Source organism: Histoplasma capsulatum (assembly GCF_000150115.1).
Source record: "Histoplasma capsulatum G186AR genomic scaffold supercont2.3, whole genome shotgun sequence".
Lineage (NCBI taxonomy): Eukaryota > Fungi > Ascomycota > Eurotiomycetes > Onygenales > Ajellomycetaceae > Histoplasma > Histoplasma capsulatum.
This window is the reverse complement of record NW_025544803.1, coordinates 269,800-291,320: the sequence shown is the minus strand read 5'-3', so window position 1 is coordinate 291,320 and position 21,521 is coordinate 269,800. Positions and strand designations below refer to the sequence as shown.

Genomic DNA, 21,521 nt, shown 5'->3' with positions numbered 1-21,521 from the left:
GATACAGACATCGGGTACACGAGCAGCACCATAATAGATGAAACAGCAACAAATGCTAGCCTCTATCAGAATGGAAACAACAGTAAAGATCTGTTGGGGGGGATGGTCGTCCGTCATCTGGATTTCCAATTGCTAATAGATGGCACGCTCGAGACACCTCTAATCTTGCCACACCCCCAGCTTAGAGGGCAAGGGATTGAAAGGACATGCCAAGCGAAATTCCGACAAAGGGCAAAAGGCTGGCGATAATGTCACCAATACTTGGCTGTTTGGCTGCTGCAGAGGCAGAGGTAGTGACAAGGAAACTGGCGAGCTATCCTATGACACGGAATCGTGCCAAGAGAGATCCTGTAACCCGCACACTGACAGAGCATATAATTTTACACTTCTTCTCAGTCATCGTAAAGGGTCTCCCGCCATCTTTATATGGTAATGGTATGCGGAATATCAACTAATTTGTCGCCGGGAGGGGGGAAGTGTTTGGGAGCGATGTGAAGCACAGCACAGAGAATGGATATAGGGCATGTTAACATGGAAAGCTGCCATTCAGCCAGATGAGCTCGCTGTTCCCCACCTGCACCGGTGTTTACAAAGCGGCAATGGAAAGTTATTTATGGCGAGATTCCATCTCAAGGGTCTTCAAAATCGCGAATGTGCCTCTTTTTGTTGTGTACTGTCATTTCACCATGATGTTTTCATTTGCAGGCTGTGTGATTGAAAGCGCAATAGGACGACTTGGCATAGTTTTGCACGGTTTGGCAGTGTTCATAATACATAGTGGGAATGGTGTTATAATGCTGTACATTCAGGTACGACATCGTTTGGCTGTTGATTGCTTCATCCTATCAAGGAGTGCTATGTTAATTGGGACCAAAAGATACAGCAGCATTTTTAAAAAGTGAATGAAGATGGCCTAAACTTTACCCACTGGCAGAACATGGTTTGCAAGGTGTTGTTGCTTCTTGAGATTGATTCTGGTATGGTAGGTATGAGATGGAAAGAAAGTCGAGCTCGTCTGGGGCGTTGACGCTGATAACTCAAAGGCTCTGCCTGAAATATGTAAATACCATTTGGTCATCACCTCTTGGTGAAGTGGTTAGGTTGGTTTGGCACAACGGAGACAATCTCTGGCTGATGCCCAAATTTTCAAATTCAGATTCTGCGACAGGGTGGTTAAGTAGCCATACTGTCATCTGGTATTGTACAGACCAATATTGGCTCCATGAGTTGCATTACAGGATTCATGGGCCAAAAGGCCAGGAAACAATAATTCGCAAGAATTATTGTGGCCTTCGGTTTTCCTAGGTCAGTTCATGAGCCAAAACTTTCTATCATCAAGCATTGCTGTTATGCGAATAAGCCAGCATGAATCAACCAGAGCAACATATTGGCATCCAAGATTGCTTTAGCAAATGCACAAATACGCAGTAAACCACCATGAAACGTGACGTCTTGGAAGGATCAAAGAATGAAGGGCATGGTTCACCACCGCCCTCATGACAGTGGCCTCCATGGTTCAAAATCCGGAACTTTGGCTTTGGCGCGGGGCACCGCGCAACCCAAGCCCCACCCAAACCACATGCGACTTTACTCCACCTGTTTTCTTGTGCTGGCCGCGTATTCGAGGAACTTGCTCCTGACGGAAGTTTCCGCAGAAATCCGGACCACAAACCATGTCTCGTCTGCGATCGGCTGCAGCGACGCTCGTATTTGTCACCAACCCAACCAACTAGCGCAGAACCAGAAATTTTAGAGGGCGATCTTTGCGTCGGAGAATGGTGGCTGGTTCTGGACAGGGAATTCAGGGGCGAATTAGCAGCAGCGCCCTTGGAGGTCACCATTCGGCCGCATTAGCTTACTGGCTCCAAAGCTAACGTGGGGCCTGGGGGCCCTTGGCGAAACCGGGTCCCATTTTCGTTTGTTGTTGGATCCCTTCTAGAGCCAATAATAATCACAATAATGCAAGGATAACCTTCGTCCTTCTCAATTTCTCACCTCCGAAAAGGAACCACGGCATTCCAAGGGCGAGTCAAGAAAACAACATGGAGTAATCTGGCTTTGCCAATCCAACAGTGCTTGGGGTCGGTTTGTTTCTCCTCTTCGAAAGTTTGAACGGACAGTGGCTGGATCCCCCACTTTGGATGTTCAAACCTCAGCGAGAATCACGACCTTGGTCCTCATAAAACCAAAATCTGAAATCACCTGTCTCGTTATTATTCCGAACAAATCATATCACAGAAAAATACTTTTATGTCAACATAATTTTGGGGATGAAAGTGTGATGAGACGTTGCGTTGCATTATCCCGCCGAAATAGTAAATTTCTGCGAGTTAGCGTTGGAGGACCATAAACGCATGGACTTCGGAGTGGGATGGCAAAATTGTCCCTCGCAATAGTGAATTTTCGCTCCTGGATTTTATCCACGCCAGCAGCTTCCCCTCCGAGAACACTTGGTTCTGATAGGACTTCCGGCGTTACTCCATATATATAAGTTGGAATCAGCAAGGGCATGTCCGTTTTGTGCATGCCCACAACATGCCCCAAGCTTACATGTTACACTGGTTGCTTCCAGCACATTGGCTCATTGAATTGTGAATCCTGCGATGTCTATCAGCATACGAAGCTCTTTTTGAATGGTACTCGCACGAGCTCAATGACTGATATAATACATTTGCCTCAACCCCCAGCATATTTGGGGGGACGCTAGGGTTCGTTGTTTGGCCATCTGAAATTTGAAAATCCGCCAATGGCCCTTGGGCATTACTGTTTGTGGACTGAAGCATTCAGTTTCCCAGGTTTCTTAATATTTATTCGCTCCTCCAATTCTTTGAAGGCCTGTAACCTGGGTGAGTAAATATTGGTCCCGCTTTTGAGTGAAAAAGACGGGTTTAGACGGGGAGAGAGTGACGTCGATTAGGAGCAGAAATGGATAATCCTCTGTTCCTTGACCTGTTAGAATGGTTCTCCTTTGCTTTTATGCTGCAGGTTCGGTTCTTTGCACAATGATAGATGTTGAACCCCCCCTTTTTTTCAAGGCTGTCATCGGTTTCTTAAAAAAGGGTATGGAGTACACTGGTGGGTTTTTGGCCTCAAATGCCACCTCCCATGGCCGGCAAATCGTTCACAATGGAATGGAGGCGCAATATTGCCTTTTCCCGTGGATTCGATTGAGCGTTCAAGCCAAGTTGAAACTTGAACATGTTATTCCTTGAAACAAAATTGTGTAACCAACTCATATATGGACTGCTCTGAAATTGTTCGTGTTTCTGGAGGTCGCTTGGAATGCGCTTCCAGCGGGAATGACGGATACGAGAGCATCCTATCCTGGTTAGAGTTGGAAATCTGTTGAAGGAATTTGCGAGTCAACGAACAGATTGAAGTATTTCGATTTGTACTGCGTATCACTCATGTACTCAATTTCATATGTGGACTCGATGGAGGGTAAGTTCCTGCAGGCAGCCAGGACAGTGACCTGGACACCAATGGTCGATCACCTTTTCCCTGACATAATTGTTGCCGCTGGCTGGCAGTCCGTACATCCACAATGGCTCGCAGAAGAGGATGACAGGCAGCTCGGATCAGGCCGATCTTTTCAATCCAGACTGGGCTAGCTACAGCTAAACTTCAGTCTTTGAGTTTGTGCTCTATGCACGGAGCATGAAGTGACGGCATCTCGTCAGCTTCTTGTGGGGTAAAACTTGGGTCAGCCTCAGCATCTCAGTCAGCATCCCAATATTCGCCAGCGAAAGTATCAAATCCTCCAGCTCGCCGCTTCGTTTTCGCCTTTCGCTCCCGAAGCATGACCTACGCTACGTAATCTTGAATGTATTGAAGGTTCGACTTCTCTGCTTGCGACCAAGAAAAATGAAGATAAGCAAGTGCTTCCTGCGGCAGCCAGCCATTTTGCGCTTCATTTTATTTTCCTTTTTTGGGGCTGCGTCATTTGTTAGTGTCCTCAGCGCAACTTCAAAACCCCCCACGGGCTGATATGAGACGTACTTTTTGTAGACCTCGAAGATGATAAGAGCCTTTTTACTTCCGCTCCCACTCCTGGCATCGAAAGTGCACTGGATGCGGTGACGTACGCAGAGTATATAATCCCACGGCCCAGGGTAGGTAGCAAATTACGAAATAGCCGACCTCACAATGTGCCTCATGGTTCAGTAGTAATTGGAGAGTCACCTCCCTCATCTCCGGCGGGTCCTGGCGGGAAGTTTTGATCCGCCTGGAGACTACCTCACCTGGAAAATGGTTGGCCTGCGCTGCGAGGATCCCACGTTCAAGAATGTGATTTTTCAGGTGTCCTTGCATCAAGCAACCGAACGAAGCATTCGACACAAAGGAGACACTATTCTTCTCCGCCCTTTCAGACATCCCGCGGACGGCAAGTGGGCAAAAAGTGATCATATCCCACCAGAGCGAATTGACAGCAATTATCTTCCAGCTTGTGCTGAGGGCGAGGTTAGCTAACTAAAAATATTGCAAGCGGAAACTTAAGGTCTATCTTGGCAAATTTTGGATGGGAGAGGATTCCACAAGGGGCGCAGTCCAAGAGTTCGTTTCCAACCGCTTGACTTACATCCTAATAACATGCCGCGTTGACCACCAACGCCAGCTTTGGGATGGCGGTGCACTAATAAAGTATGAAGGCTCACCTTTATCCAAAATAATGGCCTAACCCCTTTTTTCACCTTCGCCCTTCTCGCTGAGAATCGGGGCAACAGAAGAACAGAAATGGAACATATTTTCACAACAGGAAGTGAGTCATATACGTCTATTCTTGCTGCAAAGAACTTGAGTATGCAATTTTTGATCAGGCAATCTTTCGTTCTCTCTGAGTCTGGTCTTTGTGGGAGTCTGGGCTCTTCCACGGCGCACACGCCATGGCGCATTCCCCGTATTAATAAAAGGTGGCGTTCATTTTGAGTTCTCACCACTCAATTTTGGCAGCTCAGAGATGCAGTCTGTCAAAGAAACCAATCCATCGGGAGTGAAAGCTCTCTCTTGTGATTCCGTACGGGACTTTTGGATGGGACAACTCCGGGAAACGATATTGGGTTTAAGGAGGTGATTCATTTTTTCACTCCTTCGTTGACAGCTACATGAAAGACCAAGAATATTAAATATACTTGATGCCCAACCCAGGACTAACTCTGTCTACAACACAATCAAAGTCAGCAATTATTGCTTATATAGATCCATTTGAAGAGTATGCTAGCTGCTACGCATGTAGTTACTTGCTTGCTTCGTGTTTTCTATTACCATGCTCTGATGATGCAAGAACCTTTGAATATTTATGTATCTCTTCATCACTTAAGATCCAGCATCTCATCGCAGCTGTTCGCGGCTTCAAGGTCGGAGTTGCCCTGCTTGTCGTTATTTTATGCTTCATGATGACATTATGCAGGACTTTCAGCAAAGCAGGTAGGGGCCCGAATACTTGCAGTGTTACAGATTAGACTGGTTACAATCAATGCTATGGCTGTTTGAAAAGTTTCTTTCGAATTAAAAAGGCCGGGCTGATCTGCACCCTGCTCTTAAGACCAGGTATATTTCCAACCACGAAATGGAGATGTTTCTGGAGGATTTGCAAAAGACTTGATCAAAAGAATCGGGCTCGTGTGCGGGGTGTTGCAGCATTCTGGGAACATGATGAAATAGCAGGATATACGCAGTGTGCACTCCTATGAGGTACATACATATCCCATGTCCAACCATCTGGTGAATAAAATTCAGGAGATCTTTTGTATCAAAGTGAGGTTTCAGTTCTTGATGATCCTCCTTTTTTCCGTTTTGCATTGACTATTTATCTGAATATTTTGTCACCACAACTGCCACGGGACTAAATGCTCTTTAGCTATAACTACTCGTAGTGATAGACATGCACTGAATCGTCCTGCAGGACTCGAGCCTGCATTTTTGGGGGTTTGATTGATCCTCTTCCTGCAGCTGCATTGGTGAGATGATCATCGCCTCCTTAGTTGAGAGTTTTAGCGCCACAGTTTTAAGAAGGCCAGACAGTGATTTTGTGATGTATATAATACAAATGCCGATACTTCTGCTTCCCAGGCGCTGTGATCATTGAAAATGCTCATTGCCCATTCTGTTTGCTTTGTTATTTCTTGACACATGTAGAGAAACGATTCGCAACCTTTTCTCGAAGGCGGGGAGAAATATGATAAACTCTTTTTCAGACGCAAGCAAGCCACAAATACGCCCAGAATACTTCGGCTTGTTGGGTGGATTTAAGTTTCGGGACCATCGTTGTGCCAAACAACCTTTGGCCTTCATTAGTTTGTCAACGATTTTGGTTTTGGAATTTTTCCATTTCCCTGATCGTCCAAATTACACTGGATTGCAAAGCATTATTTCTCACTGGGACATCGTTGGTAGCCATGTGTGGCTTCCTGATCAATTGCGCGTGGGAGGCTGTTCGGCGGCTGGACCTTGGTGAGAAAGAATGCAACATATGCCATGCAGGAGGGACAGCTTGAGCTTATCATGCCAGGAGCAAAAATGCATCACGCAGCGCACCTGGAGTTCAGGGATCCTATTGACCTCCGGTGATAACGGGCCAGCGAGTGGGCCGTGATGTGCGGCGTCAGCCAGTAACACCGTCAGTCGAGTGGTTGTCGCCAAAGCGCCATGCGTCTCGGGCTGGGCAGAGACTGGATAACCAAGCCGCTTGGCATCGTCAACTCAACAACGGCTTGGCACAGCTAAATCCTCGTCCCCGAAAGCTTCAACCATGCAGAGTAAGTCCGGGGACAAGGGGATGTCCTCGTTTGGGGTAGGCGTATTCCGAAGCGTGAAAGGTTCTTTGGAAATTTCCATCCTAACCACACAGAAAAGGAGAACCTTGTGGAGTGGGGAGGAAGAGCTCACAGAGTGACTTTTAGAGGACAGAGGGGAAAATTCAGCTAGCTTGGGTTCCAGCAGCGTTCTGCAGCCTCAAACTTGTGACGACAGTACACATGAAGCTTGATAACCCGATACCATCAACTGCGTGTGCACCAAATTGATACAGTCTTCCTCCCTGCGACGTTGGAAGAGCATGGATCATTCCTGGACCTCTCAACACCCATGGCAACCTGCAGGGCATCTCTCGTAGCGAAGTCATCACGACTTCGAGGGTGTCCTAGTCCTGGCCAGCCAAAGCTTTAAAGTTAGTTGGCATCGTCAAGTCACTGGGGCGAGGGAGAACGTGCTGGAACCAAGGGAAGTGTGGCACAATTGAGGAGCGCTCGCTGGCTTAGCTAGCGCAGAGATATTCTTGGGACGGGATTCGGGAGAGCAAGCCATCTTGCCGCAATCACCGTCGAGTCTCGTTCAGGGGGATCCTGGAGCAGAATCAGACCAGGATCAAAGCCAAGCTGCCGCCGTTCTCCCCAAACGCGCTACCAGCAACGTTGGAACGGCTAAGCTTGAACTTGTAGACTAAATATGTAACCTATTTCTCCGGTTCAGTCTGAGCTCCGGCTGCCGTGATTTTTGGCCTGCTCCACAGCTCCTTTGCGCAGGCTTCTCCCTCGCATCGCCAGACACTCTTTGCTTCCTCCTCCTTTCTTCCTTTCTCCCCAATTCTGGTGAATCCGGATATTTTTTGCCTTCCTTTCTTCTCTGTCAATGACTGTGCTGTGGAGGGCTTTTCTTTCTTATGCATATACTCCGTAACGACCACCCCCTTTTTCCGTTGCTGTTTTGGTGCCGATCCCCGTTTTCCTGGGAGAAAACCTGATTCATTGATCCGCCACCTTGAAGGAAATAGCCAGGTTTGCTGTCTGGCAACCTGCTCCCTTCAAAGATTTTTGTGAGCTGTTGCGGGCATTCATCGTGTTGACATAGAGTGTTGTTGGCCCTCCCGACGTTTACCCTTTTGGGACATCTTCTACCTGTTCGTCAACAACAAGGCCTGGATATTGCCATAATTTGTCTGCGTCTGGCCATTGACTGGACGGATAAAAAATCAATATATCGGCACCTGGGAGATCTAGGCATTTTGAACAACGATTCGGGCCGCAATATCCTTTGCCACCCCGAAATCGACTGACTCCAAGTCCTAGCCGTTTGCCGTTACGTCCCTCACATCGCTAAACTGTTCTATCACACATCGTTTTTTTTCATATCCTCCAATTATCATCGCGAAAGGATATCTGTTCAAGTAAACAAGTAATTATTTTTGTCGAAAAATTAATACAATCTACAGAACTAACATAATGCCAGCAGGCTGCTATCCGTTGAATACGAACGTATCCCCTTCGCGCAAACTACCAACCAGCTGTTCGGTATACGGACGATGTGTGATTGGTTCCATGCGCAAATAGTATAGAGCTCTTGTCACCAAGGTGTCTAAGATCTGAAAGCATTAAAATTTCGGTGCATCATCGATGGATATTCTTGATGACCATGTTGCCCCCCTTAACGTTCTGAAAGGCAAGGTTCACGCACCAAGTCAGAACGAGCCTCTTCCTCACGGCATTATTTCGAGCAATATGTTTTCTACACTGCCATCGCAAATGCGTGTGACGCCCCCTCTGACGCCACATAGCTCTCTGGAGGATATTGTTGAGAGGAGTAGTCATGAAATCTCTATTTTCCACAATTACCTCCGGGCTTTTTATCCCTTTAAACCAAATGCAGGGGTTTCTTCCTCCACTGTTACTCTGCCTTTGGACCAAGGGGATATAATTCTAGTGCACTCAATTCACACTAATGGCTGGGCTGATGGTACTTTGCTGGAAACTGGTGCTCGTGGCTGGCTGCCGACAAACTATTGCGAGGCATATGACCAAGTACCAATGCGACCATTACTTAAATCGTTAACAGATTTTTGGGATACTATCCGTGGGGGTTCAGCTTCCACTCTTCATCAATTTACCAACCAGGATTATATGAGGGGACTCATAGCGGGTGTGCGATTTCTGCTGGTTAGTAACCTTACTTTTGATCATCTCAGCTCCAACTAACCAAATCGGCCAGGAAAAATCTGAATGCTTGACACGGGATTGCCATTTAGTCCAGAAGTTTGATGCTTTGCGGAGAAACAGAAAAGCACTCCTTTCAGATCTTTCCTCCTTGGTGAAACTAGCCAAGAGGTTGCAGGATGTTGCTACTGGTGGGCAATTCGATGGATCGCTAGACGCGATCTTCGACCAGATGCTGTTCAAAGCTTTCAAAATAATTACCCGAGGTGTACGCTTCTTAGACGTATGGAATGAAGAGATTGGCCTGAGCAGAGTCATTACCGAGTTGGATGTTCCATGTATAAGCCCTGCTCACGATATATACGATGTTCCTTTAACTCCACCTGTGGACGCGTCGTTCTCTCCTGGGCCAATCCTGGAATCCACTGCTTCTTCTGCTTTATCCTTTAATATAGTCGAGACCACCACTCCTCTAGATCAGGGAGACTGCTCGAACGATACTCATGGAGAACTGTACAACGCCCATAATCCTCCCAGGCCGCAATCCGTTCAACCTAAGAGGATATCTATTTCTCATCGTATATCTTACAACGGATCATCTTCAGCACATAATCCTAAGCTTGCCTCCACACTCCTTACCTCGGCCTACGATGAATTTCTTGGCGTACTTGGTTCCTTTATTGGTCTCCATCTTCAATCTCGTTCGTCAACCGAACTGCTTCTCACCACTCAGAAAGCAACGCAATCCTGTCGAACTTTGCTCACGATAGTGGGAACGATATGCGAGCGTGATATTCATCGTTCGGACCTCCTGGAACAATCTAAAAATACGTTATATGATCGGATTACCGAGCTTGTCCATGCAACTCGGGATGTGTTTCGGCCAGCGCATGCAACCGATGATGAAGTTGTGTTTATGCCAGATGAGGGGAAGAGGTTAGTTGATGCTGCCACTGGCTGTGTCAGGGGAGCTGGCGACTGTGTTGCGAAGGCAAGATATGTATTTGAGCAGAGTGGTGACTTTGAACTGGAAAGTATCGGTCTTGGTATAACTGGCTTGGACACAGACAACCACGAAAGCCTTACCGACAATCGGTACATTGATGATTCAGAAGTGCGGAATGCAGATGACCAACTGGAAAACGTGCACGATAGCAATCAGGTCTCCATGCGGTCTCCCCTACCACCTATTTTGATACCAACCAAGCAACTGCCTTTCACCCCGGATCTGTCGGATGGTGCTACCCCATCCTCTGAATACACTAACACAATGGCTGAAACCCCTACCTCGGTCCTCGACGAACAACTGGATCTAAATCTTTCTTCATACCACCATATAGCAGATACCCATGCTCCCTCTGAACAATGTGATACCTTCGGTGCCTACCATGCTACTTCCCCGGAAGATGACCATTCCTCAAATATGTGCCATGCGGAAACCACAGCAGATTTGTCAAGTACTTACGTAAACAGTATTCGAGATTCGGAGGCGAGTACTGTTTCCCAGGCCTCCACTCGTGTTAATAGTCCCGATTTCAACAAACCATTCCCTCCCGTGGTTGCTCAGAGCAGCTTTCAAGGTTTTCAATCACCTCTAATCGAAGAAGGTGACGAGGGCGAGAATCTGTTGGAAAAGACTTATGCACAGGAGCTCATGTTCAAGGATGGTCAGGTAATCGGAGGGAGCCTCCGAGCTCTCATTGAAAAATTGACTGCCCATCAATCCACCCCAGATGCGCTGTTTGTGTCCACCTTTTACCTCACTTTCCGACACTTTGCTACTCCTACGGATTTTGCTGAGGCGCTGATGGACCGCTATGATTATATTGGGGACAATACCGAAGCCGCTGGACCCGTCCGTCTTCGAGTTTACAATATCTTTAAAGGCTGGTTAGAATCGCATTGGCGCCATGACTGTGATGACGTCGCTCTGCCATCAATCCTGAAGTTTGCTCGGACAACATTAACGCGCACCTTATCCTCAGCAGCGACACGCCTGGAGGACCTTGCGGAGAAAGTATCCACGCTACACGGCCCAGTGGTTCCGCGACTTGTGTCTTCGATGGGCAAAACTAATACGGCTGTTGGCCAGTACGTTAGCCCTGACGTTCCTCTTCCAACACCAATCATATCTAAGAGCCAACTGAACCTATTGAAACAATGGAGGGGTGGAGGTCAGTCTATTACCATACTCGACTTTGATGCCCTGGAACTAGCACGGCAGTTCACGCTCAAGGAATCTAGAATATTTTGCTCTATTCTACCAGAGGAGCTGCTAGGCACCGAGTGGATGAAAAAATCTGGATCTCTTGCAGTCAACGTCCGAGCTATGTCGACCTTGTCAACAGACCTGGCTAATCTTGTGGCTGATTGTATTTTACAACAAGAGGAGCCCAAAAAGAGAGCTGTTGTCGTAAAGCAATGGGTCAAGGTCGCTTCCAAATGCTTGGAATTGAATAATTATGACTCTCTAATGGCGATTATCTGTTCCCTTAATTCCTCTACTATTTCCCGGCTAAGACGCACTTGGGAACTAGTGTCACACAAGACGAAGATTTTGCTGGAACAATTGAGGGAAATTGTGGATGTTTCCAGAAATTATGCTGTTCTTCGACAACGATTACAGGGCCACGTTCCTCCATGCCTACCGTTTGTCGGAACCTACTTAACCGACCTGACCTTCGTGGACCACGGAAATCAAGACACACGAGCTCTACCGACTGGTGATGGAAGCAAATTAGTCATCAATTTTGATAAGCATATGAAAACAGCGAAGATCATTAGTGAACTCCAGCGTTTCCAGATACCATACCGACTCGCTGAGGTCCCCGAGCTACAGACCTGGATACAGGATCAGCTCATTCGCGTCCGTTCTGCAGGAGAGAAAAGTTTTCAGAATTACTATCGACGTTCCCTGGCCTTGGAACCCAGAGAGCAATCTCTCCAGCGCAGCAGCGCCCGAGAGACCAACTCAGCTTTGGCTCGTGAAACCCCCAAGGAGAAATTCGATTTCCTTTCGTGGACTCACAGCTCCAAATCTAAGACGGTCACTTCTCAGGGCTGATATTTTTGGCTTGAAAGGGGTTTCAGCTATGTTCGCTTCCAAACACCCTCTGATTTAATGTGCTACGACTTGACGACCATGATATTCTGTTATCTTCAAATTTTATCCGCATTCGCCTATATATTGTTTGCTGGACTTCTTCTTTAATGTGTACAAAACTTTTCTTCCCATTTTCTACTTTTTGAGATATCCCTTTGACGCAACAAAGCCGTCTATTTTTTGGTGGGGTGGCCAACCTTTTGGTTTTCTTTCTTTCTTTCTTTTTTTTTTCCATATCACTATAAAAGCTGGGAGAAACGATGTACAATTTCGACTTGGGAAAAAGGAAATATTCAACAGGAAAGACAAGAGAAGAAACTAGCATGCGAGTGCCTCTTGATTTTACTTTTCATTTTTGTATTTGGAAGGATATCTATCACGGCCATGGGCAAGAAGAAGAAGAGTTTCTTTTCTTATTAACCTGCGGTCGGGCTCTTTTTCCTAAAAATTTGGAATCAATCCTCTCATCTTGTTTTCCTTTTTCTTTTCTCTCTTTTTGCTCCTTGGCTCTCGGAACTGGGATTAAATGGCCTATATGGAACTGGAGTTAACATATCACGTCCAATTTGCGTGGACGATTGGATATACGCATTCATCAATTTTGCCACCAGACATAAGCATGTTAGTTCATGTTAAGTTGGTTAGTTAGTTAACTAGTTAGTTGTATGTTATGTAATTCAATGATTTTTGTAGATAGATTTTTCCCATGCTCATTGAAACTTGTGCTCGATTTAAAGTCCCTGATGCACGGACATGGGTCGAGCAATGAGGTGCTGCTCTGCACTTTCTCCGTGTAAATGAAGACAGTCCTAGGATCTAGCCTAGAATGCCTGTTGATTCTCAAAACAGGATGCTAGCAAGAAAACACAGAGGATGGCCTGGGTCGAATTTCCGCCGATGTTAAACGGAGTGCAAAGACAAACAAGCAGAGGTAGACGGATGGATATATTTGTGGCCGTGGATGTCCTTTGCCCACCAACTTCCTTCCCACCCTGTCCATCTGCGGCTTTTATCGCTGTATTTCAGCTTGGGATTCGTCGCAAGGATATCACTTCCCATGTCACGCCTTGACAAAGAGAGTTCGGCCATACTATCTTGCGCTCAATAATGTTTGCAATGATCCCAGGCCACGCATCCAATGGATCATGTTGTTTGCTGGACTACCGAATGAAGAGTCGCACATTTGGCTGGAGTCACTTTTCACAAGGGATGGGTCATGCGTGCGCATCGATTCAGTCAATGGCCCAGCTAGGGAGTGCGACGTCGCACCATCGTTCTCTTGCCAAGCTCACCGTACTATTTGACTTTTTATGCCAGTGCAAGAAACAGTCGAAGTACTCTGTAACTCCTGGGAACGCAATCGCCCCACCCATGAATGGGCGAAAAAGCATGGGCGCCGTCGCAACTCTTGAGACCCCGGCCAGTTGGGCTTCGGTGCAGATGCGAGTGGCTCAAAACAGCAGCCGGGTTGAGAGTGTGGAAATGCTATTGGCCATGGCGCGTACTAGAGATGCTGCCGGAGAGATCCTCTGTGACACTTCGAAGTGTTTTTCCTCGATCGGAGCAAGGGCGAATGAAGAGAATCTACGAGAATTCAAACTCTTCGAATATTTAGTGTCGTCCCACTCGTTGATTTTCGTCCTGGAAACCGTGCGTGTGTGCGCTGCTAACTGTTAAAATGTTTCCCTGTCTCAACATGCATACTTCACCAGAGAAGCGGCTGGGGCATTGAGGCTCGAATTTGGAGCCACCATGGAGGCCTGTTATTCGACTCCCGTACACGTCTTTATGTATGAGGCCGAGAATCGCAAGAAGCGACAAGGGTATTGTGCAGAGTGCCCATTGCAGAATCCCTGCGTAATGCTTTGATACACCAGAACACCAAATGAGAGCTGTCCCTTCGACACCCGGTCTCTCCGCGTTGCATTCTTTCTGCCGGGAGAGAAAAGCAGTAGAATGCAGTTTTGGAGCATTATCATCATATATATAGATATATATATATATATATATATCCATATCCACCCTTTTTCTACCCCATTCGTTCTCTTCTTCCCTATACCCTAGGATTTGTGGCCAGGATCAATGAGATGAAAATATCAAATGACATCACGGAGCAATAACCATATAGTTCCATGCGACCTCCGATCTTCCTTGATAACCCCATCGAGTGTGTCATTTGGCCTCATATTGCTCTTCCTCCTGTCCGCTGCGCTAGGCACATCAGCGTCATACAAGTCCTATACAGGCTTCTTAAGCTCGGCCTACCCGTTTCCTGTGAATTTGAGAGTGGCCGCAAGCGGTGCTTTCTGCACCCAGATTGGTGAAGAATGTGATCGAGTGCTCTGTTGTCGAAACCTTAGGTGCGAGTATCTTCTTGTATGAGCCTCCAATCCCAATACCTCACCACTTTAGATATCATATTTGGCACTTTGCTGAAAGAACTGCCTGCACAGTCGCATGGGTTTCAATGTGTCGAGAAAATCGGTTGAAGCAGGAAAAAAAAAATAGGCAGATATTTTGAACGTGGACGAATGAATAAGGACACGCAACGCGAATATTTTAGATGCTACACATATGGGCATTAGAGCCTATGATGCTGGAAGGAAAAATTGGATTTACGTCGTCAATAACCTTGTTTTTACGGAAGCAAGCTATCCAGATGGACAGCTTAGCAAAAGCCGGAATGTGGATATCAGGGCTCATACAAAATCTCCTATTTGAGCTCCGAAAAGATGTTTGTTTCTCTAACAATAAAAATACAAAACTATAGACCAGGGTATAATGAGAAAGCCGATTGCCCAAAAATCTACAAAAGAATGAAGTCCAAAATAAATATATGTTTTATGTAACATTAGGTTTCCATACCTTAAAGGCTTCCATGAAGGGCAAATCCATGCTAGTTGCCGGAGCTTTACCAACAATGTTTCCAAAATAGGATATAAAATTAAGCCCTGAATGGGTTTCGGCTAGGGAGGTTTGGTCGGATGACGAACTAGAACCCAAGCTCACAATCGGAATCATGGATGGGCGTCCATGAGCGCACTGAAATGGAAAAGCGCAGAGCGCAAGCTTAGAGATCAGATTTTGGCATTCAGCCGGACTTAGAATATCGTTGAACATGATAGAGCTTCTGCAAGCGCGTGAGTTGAGCAGGTCAACAATAGCCTTGGGACAGTCACTAATCCGCTCTAGCCAAGATTGACGCGCAATGGTAGGTGATGCCTCGCCTTGTGAATTTTCGGAATTACCTGCTTCTGGATTACCGGATGAAAGCGTCTGGGAGAAAGACGTCTGGTCTCTTCTTTCATGATCTTTCCGGTCCCAAATTTCGCCGCGTAGAAGGTCTATGGCAAGTTGAGGTTCTAGTCTACAGCGTTCGGCAATAAGGGCTGGAAGCTTGTCAACCGTAACCGTGAGATAATTTCTTTCGCTACTAGACAATGAATAGTAGCAACCCCAGGATTCGAAGTAGCCGGAATGGGACTTGAGCAATTCACCTTCTTGGGGTGATACCTGGAATGAAATTGGCTTCGGCAAAGATGCTGTATTTACTCGACCTCGACAGAATGACGACGAGTCTGGTGTCGCAGTTGTGGTATCGCAGAGCTCGTCGAAAAGTTGCTCAACCCGGCATCTTTCATCGGCTGCATGTTGGTCGACAAGGACCAAGTTTTGCTGGCTATAGTCGTTATTTTCCTTGCAGAAAGCTGGCAGTTTCAAAAGCAAAAATTTATTGTCCACTTGAGCTATCAGTTGTGCTTTCTGCAGCCCTTCTTTCGTCAACCGCCCGCTGAACCTAGAGGTAGATGGCATGAACCCAAAATCTCCCGCTCCTGATAGGAGATGTTTGTTTGAGACCCCGGGATGCAGACCTGGAACTTCAAACGCCGTTGCGACTGGGTGCTCAGATCGTCGGAACGTTGGGTTCTCCCATTCCTTAAGAAGTGATTCAATCCACAAATTCGGACGTGACGCCGAGCTTCTTGGACAGCTGTGGCGATCAAGGCCCCCTGCCGTTTGAATACCATTTGCCCCTCGCATCGATGCAAGCGGCTGTTTTGGGTTAGAAATAGTCTGGCCCGTCCTGTTGTTGATTAATATTTCCTTCTTCGTGATAGGATCTATCCAGTGTAAAACATCGTCCTTCAACTCATCAATTTTTTCTGTTTCGAGGCTTTCTAAGCCTGGATTTCCAGCTCCATCTTGACTGGCGGACTTCCTGTAATGATCACCATTCATTAGGCTATCTAAAGGTTCACCAGGCTGGACACCAGAGGGTGAAGGCGTTGCGGGAGAGGAGTACGAGTCCCCTCTATCACGCTCAGTTTGGCTTTTCATGGCAAAATTCGAGATTGAAGCCGCTTCTCCGCGGGACAAACCAGAGCATATCTCGTCAAATCCGCCTTCGCGACCACTTTTAATCCGTGACCAGCTTCCGAAGTCCTTGGTTTTAGGACGGAGCATATGGCTTGTCGAGTGGACAAATACGGGAAGCTTGATTCGGGTGTCAAAGAGTTCTTCGGTGTTCCCGCTATCAGCGGACGCAAGGGGTGAAGCCAACGCTGGTGCAGCACTCCTGGGGCGTTTTACAACTTGATGTTCTACTGGACTTGTGGGAGATTGCGGCTGGTGACTTCGTTTGGCACCTGCTCCTGACCGGGGTAGAAAATGATACTCTTCTAGAAACTTTTGTATCATGGCCACCAACACATCCAAAACCGATTGGAGAGTCTTGCCGGTTTCGAGAGAACCATCCATCCTATCGATAGCTTTGCCGCGCTCTTCTAGGTCTATTCGAATACAAAACATTGGCCATTTGTTAATACTTTTGCCCATATACCGACCTCTTCCGCTTGGTGCCTTTTTATTACTTGCTCTGTCATCGCCTTGCAGATGAAGCCCTTCTAGCCCATCCGTGATAACGGGTGAACCATCAACAATCCCAAACCTCGAAAGGGAGAATAGCCGATTAACTTCATTATATAGGACGTTTGCATTCGATTGGGGAAAAATCGGATTTATTCCAAAGGAGATGAACTGGACTTGTTTTGTTGGAACAGGTTGAAGAGATATTGCAGATTGAACCTCAATTCCCGAAGTGCGAGCAGATGCAGTAACCCACGATTGAAAATCCCTTGCCATGACATAGCCAGCCTGCATCAGAATTGGACAAATTCGAACCAGGTCAAGCGTCCCAGAGGAATTATCAAACGGCGGGTCGCTTGCTCGAATAACAAGTTTTTTTGTTTTCGTTGAGTCGGACACCACAAGTTTCACGCGTTTCTGGAAGGCGAGAAGCATAGCTGTAAGGATGTGCTTCAAGGCATCCCATTCTCTATCTAGGTCCTGACTCGTTCTCAGAGAGAGCGCCCGATGTTTAACACGGACGGGAAGATTCCCGAATAGGTCAGTAACTGTAACTCTAGTTCCATGGTCACGCGAATTGATCTCATGTTGCAATGGGGCCGGCGTCAGTATCGAAATCGCCTTTGCGTGGTGATACATCACAGTATTTGTCGTTGACGTAGATTCGTGGCGAGAGGTTATAGTAACCAAAGCAAGTGACACGAGAGAGGCAAGAAACACGCCTTTCCGGCCATACACCTCATGCTGGCTGTTGAATTTGGAGGAATCTGCACACCTTTGTTAGTGCAAGAGGTACGTAGAAGGCCTCATTGTGATGAACCACGCACGATGTAGTTTGGCAAGATTGCTGCCTTCCAGGAACTCAGCGGGCAATATTCCGTGCCCATCGTCTTCCACGACACAGCCACCTTTTGGGAAGTCTACATTGATAGAAACAGTTTTGGCGCCAGCATCTAACGAATTCTTCAGAAGCTCCAAGACCACTCCATTGAGGTGTGATATGGCTATCGAGGATGTCAATTGGGCGATGACCTCAGGGGGCAAAGGTTGGATGGACGGAGTTCCCGAGTCCATGGCAGACAATCACTATGTATGGCTGTAGAATGACCAAGTTTCTGATGGGGTCTTGGTTCACTCTGGCCCGCCGTTTCTAAGCAGGTATCCGGAGTCAGGATATAGACTCCGAAACGTGGAGTCTTCCTCTCTTTCCTCAGAGTAGAGCCGGAATCACGGAGTTGCAGCAGGGGAAGCCGCATTGTCGTCCGGGGGTGTATTTCCCATAGTTCAGCAAAGCGCACTACGCTGGGAGGACAAATTTTCCCAGGACAATAAGCTGGAAGCTCCGGGCGAAGTTCCAGGCAGTATGCACTGGATTCGTCGATATTCAGCCGTCGGTCGTTGCTTTAAATGTCATGTGACATACGACGTGACAAATAGTACGGATTGATCTGTGGCGGCGTGGTTCAAAAAAGAAACAGGCTCAAGAGCTCCCTTATTCAGTAGCATGCCTGTTGCATAAACCAAGAGAGCCCATCTCACAGAAAAATAGAACAGTTCTCTCTCAGACTATCTACAGGATTTTGATAGTAGAATAGAATAGTATGTTGAAGCAGATGTGAGGACTTTTGGCAGGAGATTCTAGTGGCTGAGCATACTAGCTTCCCAGACACGTGGCGCATAAAGCGAATCAGCCGTAAATTACGTTAACGCAGATGAGGTAAGACCTGGTCATGACGACTTCGACCTGCAACACCAGCAGCATCCGCGTCCATAGGACCAACAATATACGACGTCCCCGATACTTGGGCGTGGGGGGATTCCCGGCATAGATTCACAGAAGAGAGCTTAGAGACTACCTATCCTCTTTCGTTTGGTGTCAGCCAGGTACTAGTAGGTATCAGGCAGGTGGATTCTTTGCCTCGAGATTATCATACTGCGAGGCGCCCCTTGTCTCGATATTCAGTTCCCTCGCGATTACCGCTGGGTTGCTTGGGTTGCGGATTGCGAGCGTTGAGGCGCACTATTCACCTCGACCAGATGGCTTCGACTGAAGTATCCTCGCGGCCACATGGTAGGTTTTGATTGCTCGTCATCCGTCAGTTACTTTTTAAGTTATTATTCTATCGCTTTTTGCTCACAAGTTATTCAAGATCGACATGGCCGTCGCCGCCCCTTCGCAAATTGGATGAAGCGCCTCGCCAGCCTCAAGAACTCGTCTGGATCTTCTTATCCTAGCTCATCGAACAAATATCATGGTTCCCCCAGTGCGCTGAAGGGCAAAAAGGGCAACAATCTCAAAAACAACCCATATCCACTGTCAGGGAATGTTAACAATATGGATAATGGTCACCTATCTTTCTCTGAACCTACCAGCGACCGACCCAACCATCTTTCCCGTTCAGAACCTTCGTTTTCCGAACCTTGTATGGAGCAACGTGCTTCGACTCTGGGCACGAAATCTGCTGCTCCTACTCTCTCCACAAATGCGGACACTACTATGTCAGATGCTGCCAATTCTAAGGCTGGTACAATGGCAACTACGGGCTGGGCAGTGGGGTCACAAGGCGGAGGCGAAGGGAGTACATTTTCCTCGCCCGCACCCTCCGTTCGATCACTTACCACAACGCTTACGACCGTCCAATCCGCCGCCCCATCAAACCAAGTCCATGGAGCGATTTTTGGACACAACGCTTCTTACAGTGCCAACCAGCAAACCAATCTTCAGTTTAGCCATCAATTTCCTATGTCACCCGTTACAGCAGTGCCTTCTCATCTTGCTCCCCATCCAACAACATACAATTCTGCAACGGCAAATAACCTTCTGACGGATAATGCATCTGTTTTGACACTGGCATCATCCTCCAAACGCCACCGTCGCAATTCCCTCGATACCAACGCTTCTGTTCGTGCTTTGGCTCCATCTTCGATATTCAGTGGCAGCCGTGAGAGTTTACCTTTAAGCGTTCTAAGTGGCAATATGGGTAATATAGGTGTCCCTGGAGGAGAGCCATCCAATTCACCAATCCCCAACGCGCCGGGAGCGTTGAACCGTCCTGGTCTATCCGGTACTGAACGGGGTAGTGTATATTCATATTCCGGACCTACCTCGGGAGAGCGGACTAGCTATCAACCTGGAAGGTCACAGCTGGGTGATACAGGCAGCGTTACAAGCGGCCATAATTCACACCACCAGAGGAATGGTAGCGCAGCTGGAAGTGTTGGAGGCAATACAATGAGCTACATTTCTATGTCCACTGCGACAGGGCGAGCAAATCGACGAAGTTCTGGATGGGGAGAGGTCCCCAGCGCCAACGATAGCGAGAATGAAGGAGATGAGCCTAACGGAGAGACATCCGCGAACGGCAAAGCGAAGGCCAATTAGTAGAACGTTTGCGTTTTCTGTCCTGCAATTCATTAACGACCTTTCCCTCACCGAAGCTAACTTATGTCCTAACGAACGTGTTTGTTATACCCATACTCCTGTGGTTCTCCCACTCCCCCATCCCTATTTCTGTGCACCGCTATTTACCCTCCGAATTATGCCGCTTCAACCCGGTTATCCCTTTCACTCTATTGTTTGATACTTACCCCGCCTACCATTTTTTGTTCTTTGCGTCTGGTTCGTTTTTTGTACAGTATGTTTGTTTACCTTGCATCTTCGTCGTTGTTAACTCGTTCCCTTTTTCTTACGTAAACTTTATGTTACGCTCTTTGATTTTGTGTTCTTGATGCTATACCCCGATTCCTTGCCCTGCTTGTTTCTTGGTCGTCGTTTTATTTCCCTGGAGAAGCACCTACTTTCTTTCGTCTTTCAATTCTACACTGTGTACGTATCGACCGAACTTGCCCTTTTCTGTACAGTTGTCGGATCTTGAAGCTCGTGCTTCATGCGCAAAGTTTGTTTTGAACCCCCCCCCCCCCCCCCCCCGCGATCCAAGCAACCAGAATTCAGATAATGATAAAGCTAAGATGTGAGCTCGTTACGCAATTGCTAGATGAAATTACTGCTACTAGTTTCTTTTTTCCATTTTCCATAAGCGTCTTTGGGTGGAGATGTTGGCCCTTCTACTGGTCAAACTCAGCAATGAGCGTACAGTTCTAGTCGTTGACCCTTCTCACCCGCCACTTATATCGCCGAGTTCTCACCCGCTCTATGCACCACTTGGTAAACAGCCACAGAAGACCTACTTACTATCTCTGCTAGTTGACAGGGAGACTCGAAGGTATCTAATAAGTTTTTTTAGTCAAATTATGTTTAAGAGAGGGTGACGGGGGTTTGAAATATAAGAAATTCAATCACATAACATTGATTTCTTTCTACAAGTAGAATATTCGGATTATTATTTTATAATAACTATAGTTAATATAGGCATTTACATTGAACTCATTCAGATGGCCATTGAACGGGGTCAGCGGAGCCATTCATTTTTGTTTAATCGTCATTCGATTTGATTGCAGTCCATTTCTCGATGTGATTTTAAAAGAGACTTGAAATATTAATATTCAACTGTTGGCATCCCTACGCTCGCTAGAATGCCACGTGACCACACCAATTGAAGCTATGCTACGCCTGCTAGATAGTTACAATGAACCAACCTTCCACCTCCATCATCATCAGCTAAGTTTTC

At 47.0% G+C, this 21,521-nt stretch overlaps 7 protein-coding genes across 7 annotated transcripts; 5 read left to right on the top strand and 2 right to left on the bottom strand.

Annotated features, from left to right (window-relative positions):
* Positions 1 to 1,370: 1,370 nt before the first annotated feature.
* Positions 1,371 to 2,511, bottom strand: HCBG_02274 (uncharacterized protein; the record flags this gene model as incomplete). The annotated part of the gene is made up of 5 exons (XM_045429323.1): positions 1,371 to 1,826; positions 1,860 to 1,935; positions 1,996 to 2,123; positions 2,152 to 2,192; positions 2,289 to 2,511. 5 exons carry the CDS (start codon positions 2,509 to 2,511, stop codon positions 1,371 to 1,373), a joined length of 924 nt encoding a protein of 307 aa, XP_045289218.1.
* Positions 2,512 to 4,248: 1,737 nt separating this feature from the next.
* Positions 4,249 to 4,678, top strand: HCBG_02273 (uncharacterized protein; the record flags this gene model as incomplete). The annotated part of the gene is made up of 2 exons (XM_045429322.1): positions 4,249 to 4,461; positions 4,499 to 4,678. The coding sequence occupies 2 exons, from the start codon at positions 4,249 to 4,251 to the stop codon at positions 4,676 to 4,678; spliced, it is 393 nt and encodes a 130-aa protein (XP_045289217.1).
* A 1,497-nt stretch (positions 4,679 to 6,175) lies between these two features.
* On the top strand, positions 6,176 to 7,441 carry HCBG_02272 (uncharacterized protein; the record flags this gene model as incomplete). Its single annotated transcript, XM_045429321.1, has 4 exons — positions 6,176 to 6,397; positions 6,579 to 6,755; positions 7,028 to 7,107; positions 7,261 to 7,441. The coding sequence occupies 4 exons, from the start codon at positions 6,176 to 6,178 to the stop codon at positions 7,439 to 7,441; spliced, it is 660 nt and encodes a 219-aa protein (XP_045289216.1).
* Positions 7,442 to 8,387: 946 nt separating this feature from the next.
* On the top strand, positions 8,388 to 11,988 carry HCBG_02271 (ras guanine-nucleotide exchange protein Cdc25p; the record flags this gene model as incomplete). The annotated part of the gene is made up of 2 exons (XM_045429320.1): positions 8,388 to 8,927; positions 8,980 to 11,988. The coding sequence occupies 2 exons, from the start codon at positions 8,388 to 8,390 to the stop codon at positions 11,986 to 11,988; spliced, it is 3,549 nt and encodes a 1,182-aa protein (XP_045289215.1).
* A 1,155-nt stretch (positions 11,989 to 13,143) lies between these two features.
* Positions 13,144 to 13,896, top strand: HCBG_02270 (uncharacterized protein; the record flags this gene model as incomplete). Its single annotated transcript, XM_045429319.1, has 2 exons — positions 13,144 to 13,685; positions 13,740 to 13,896. 2 exons carry the CDS (start codon positions 13,144 to 13,146, stop codon positions 13,894 to 13,896), a joined length of 699 nt encoding a protein of 232 aa, XP_045289214.1.
* A 972-nt stretch (positions 13,897 to 14,868) lies between these two features.
* Positions 14,869 to 17,967, bottom strand: HCBG_02269 (DNA mismatch repair protein; the record flags this gene model as incomplete). The annotated part of the gene is made up of 3 exons (XM_045429318.1): positions 14,869 to 16,817; positions 16,872 to 17,660; positions 17,721 to 17,967. The coding sequence occupies 3 exons, from the start codon at positions 17,965 to 17,967 to the stop codon at positions 14,869 to 14,871; spliced, it is 2,985 nt and encodes a 994-aa protein (XP_045289213.1).
* Positions 17,968 to 18,666: 699 nt separating this feature from the next.
* On the top strand, positions 18,667 to 20,752 carry HCBG_02268 (uncharacterized protein; the record flags this gene model as incomplete). The annotated part of the gene is made up of 2 exons (XM_045429317.1): positions 18,667 to 18,964; positions 19,044 to 20,752. The coding sequence occupies 2 exons, from the start codon at positions 18,931 to 18,933 to the stop codon at positions 20,273 to 20,275; spliced, it is 1,266 nt and encodes a 421-aa protein (XP_045289212.1).
* Between the last annotated feature and the right edge of the window lie 769 nt (positions 20,753 to 21,521).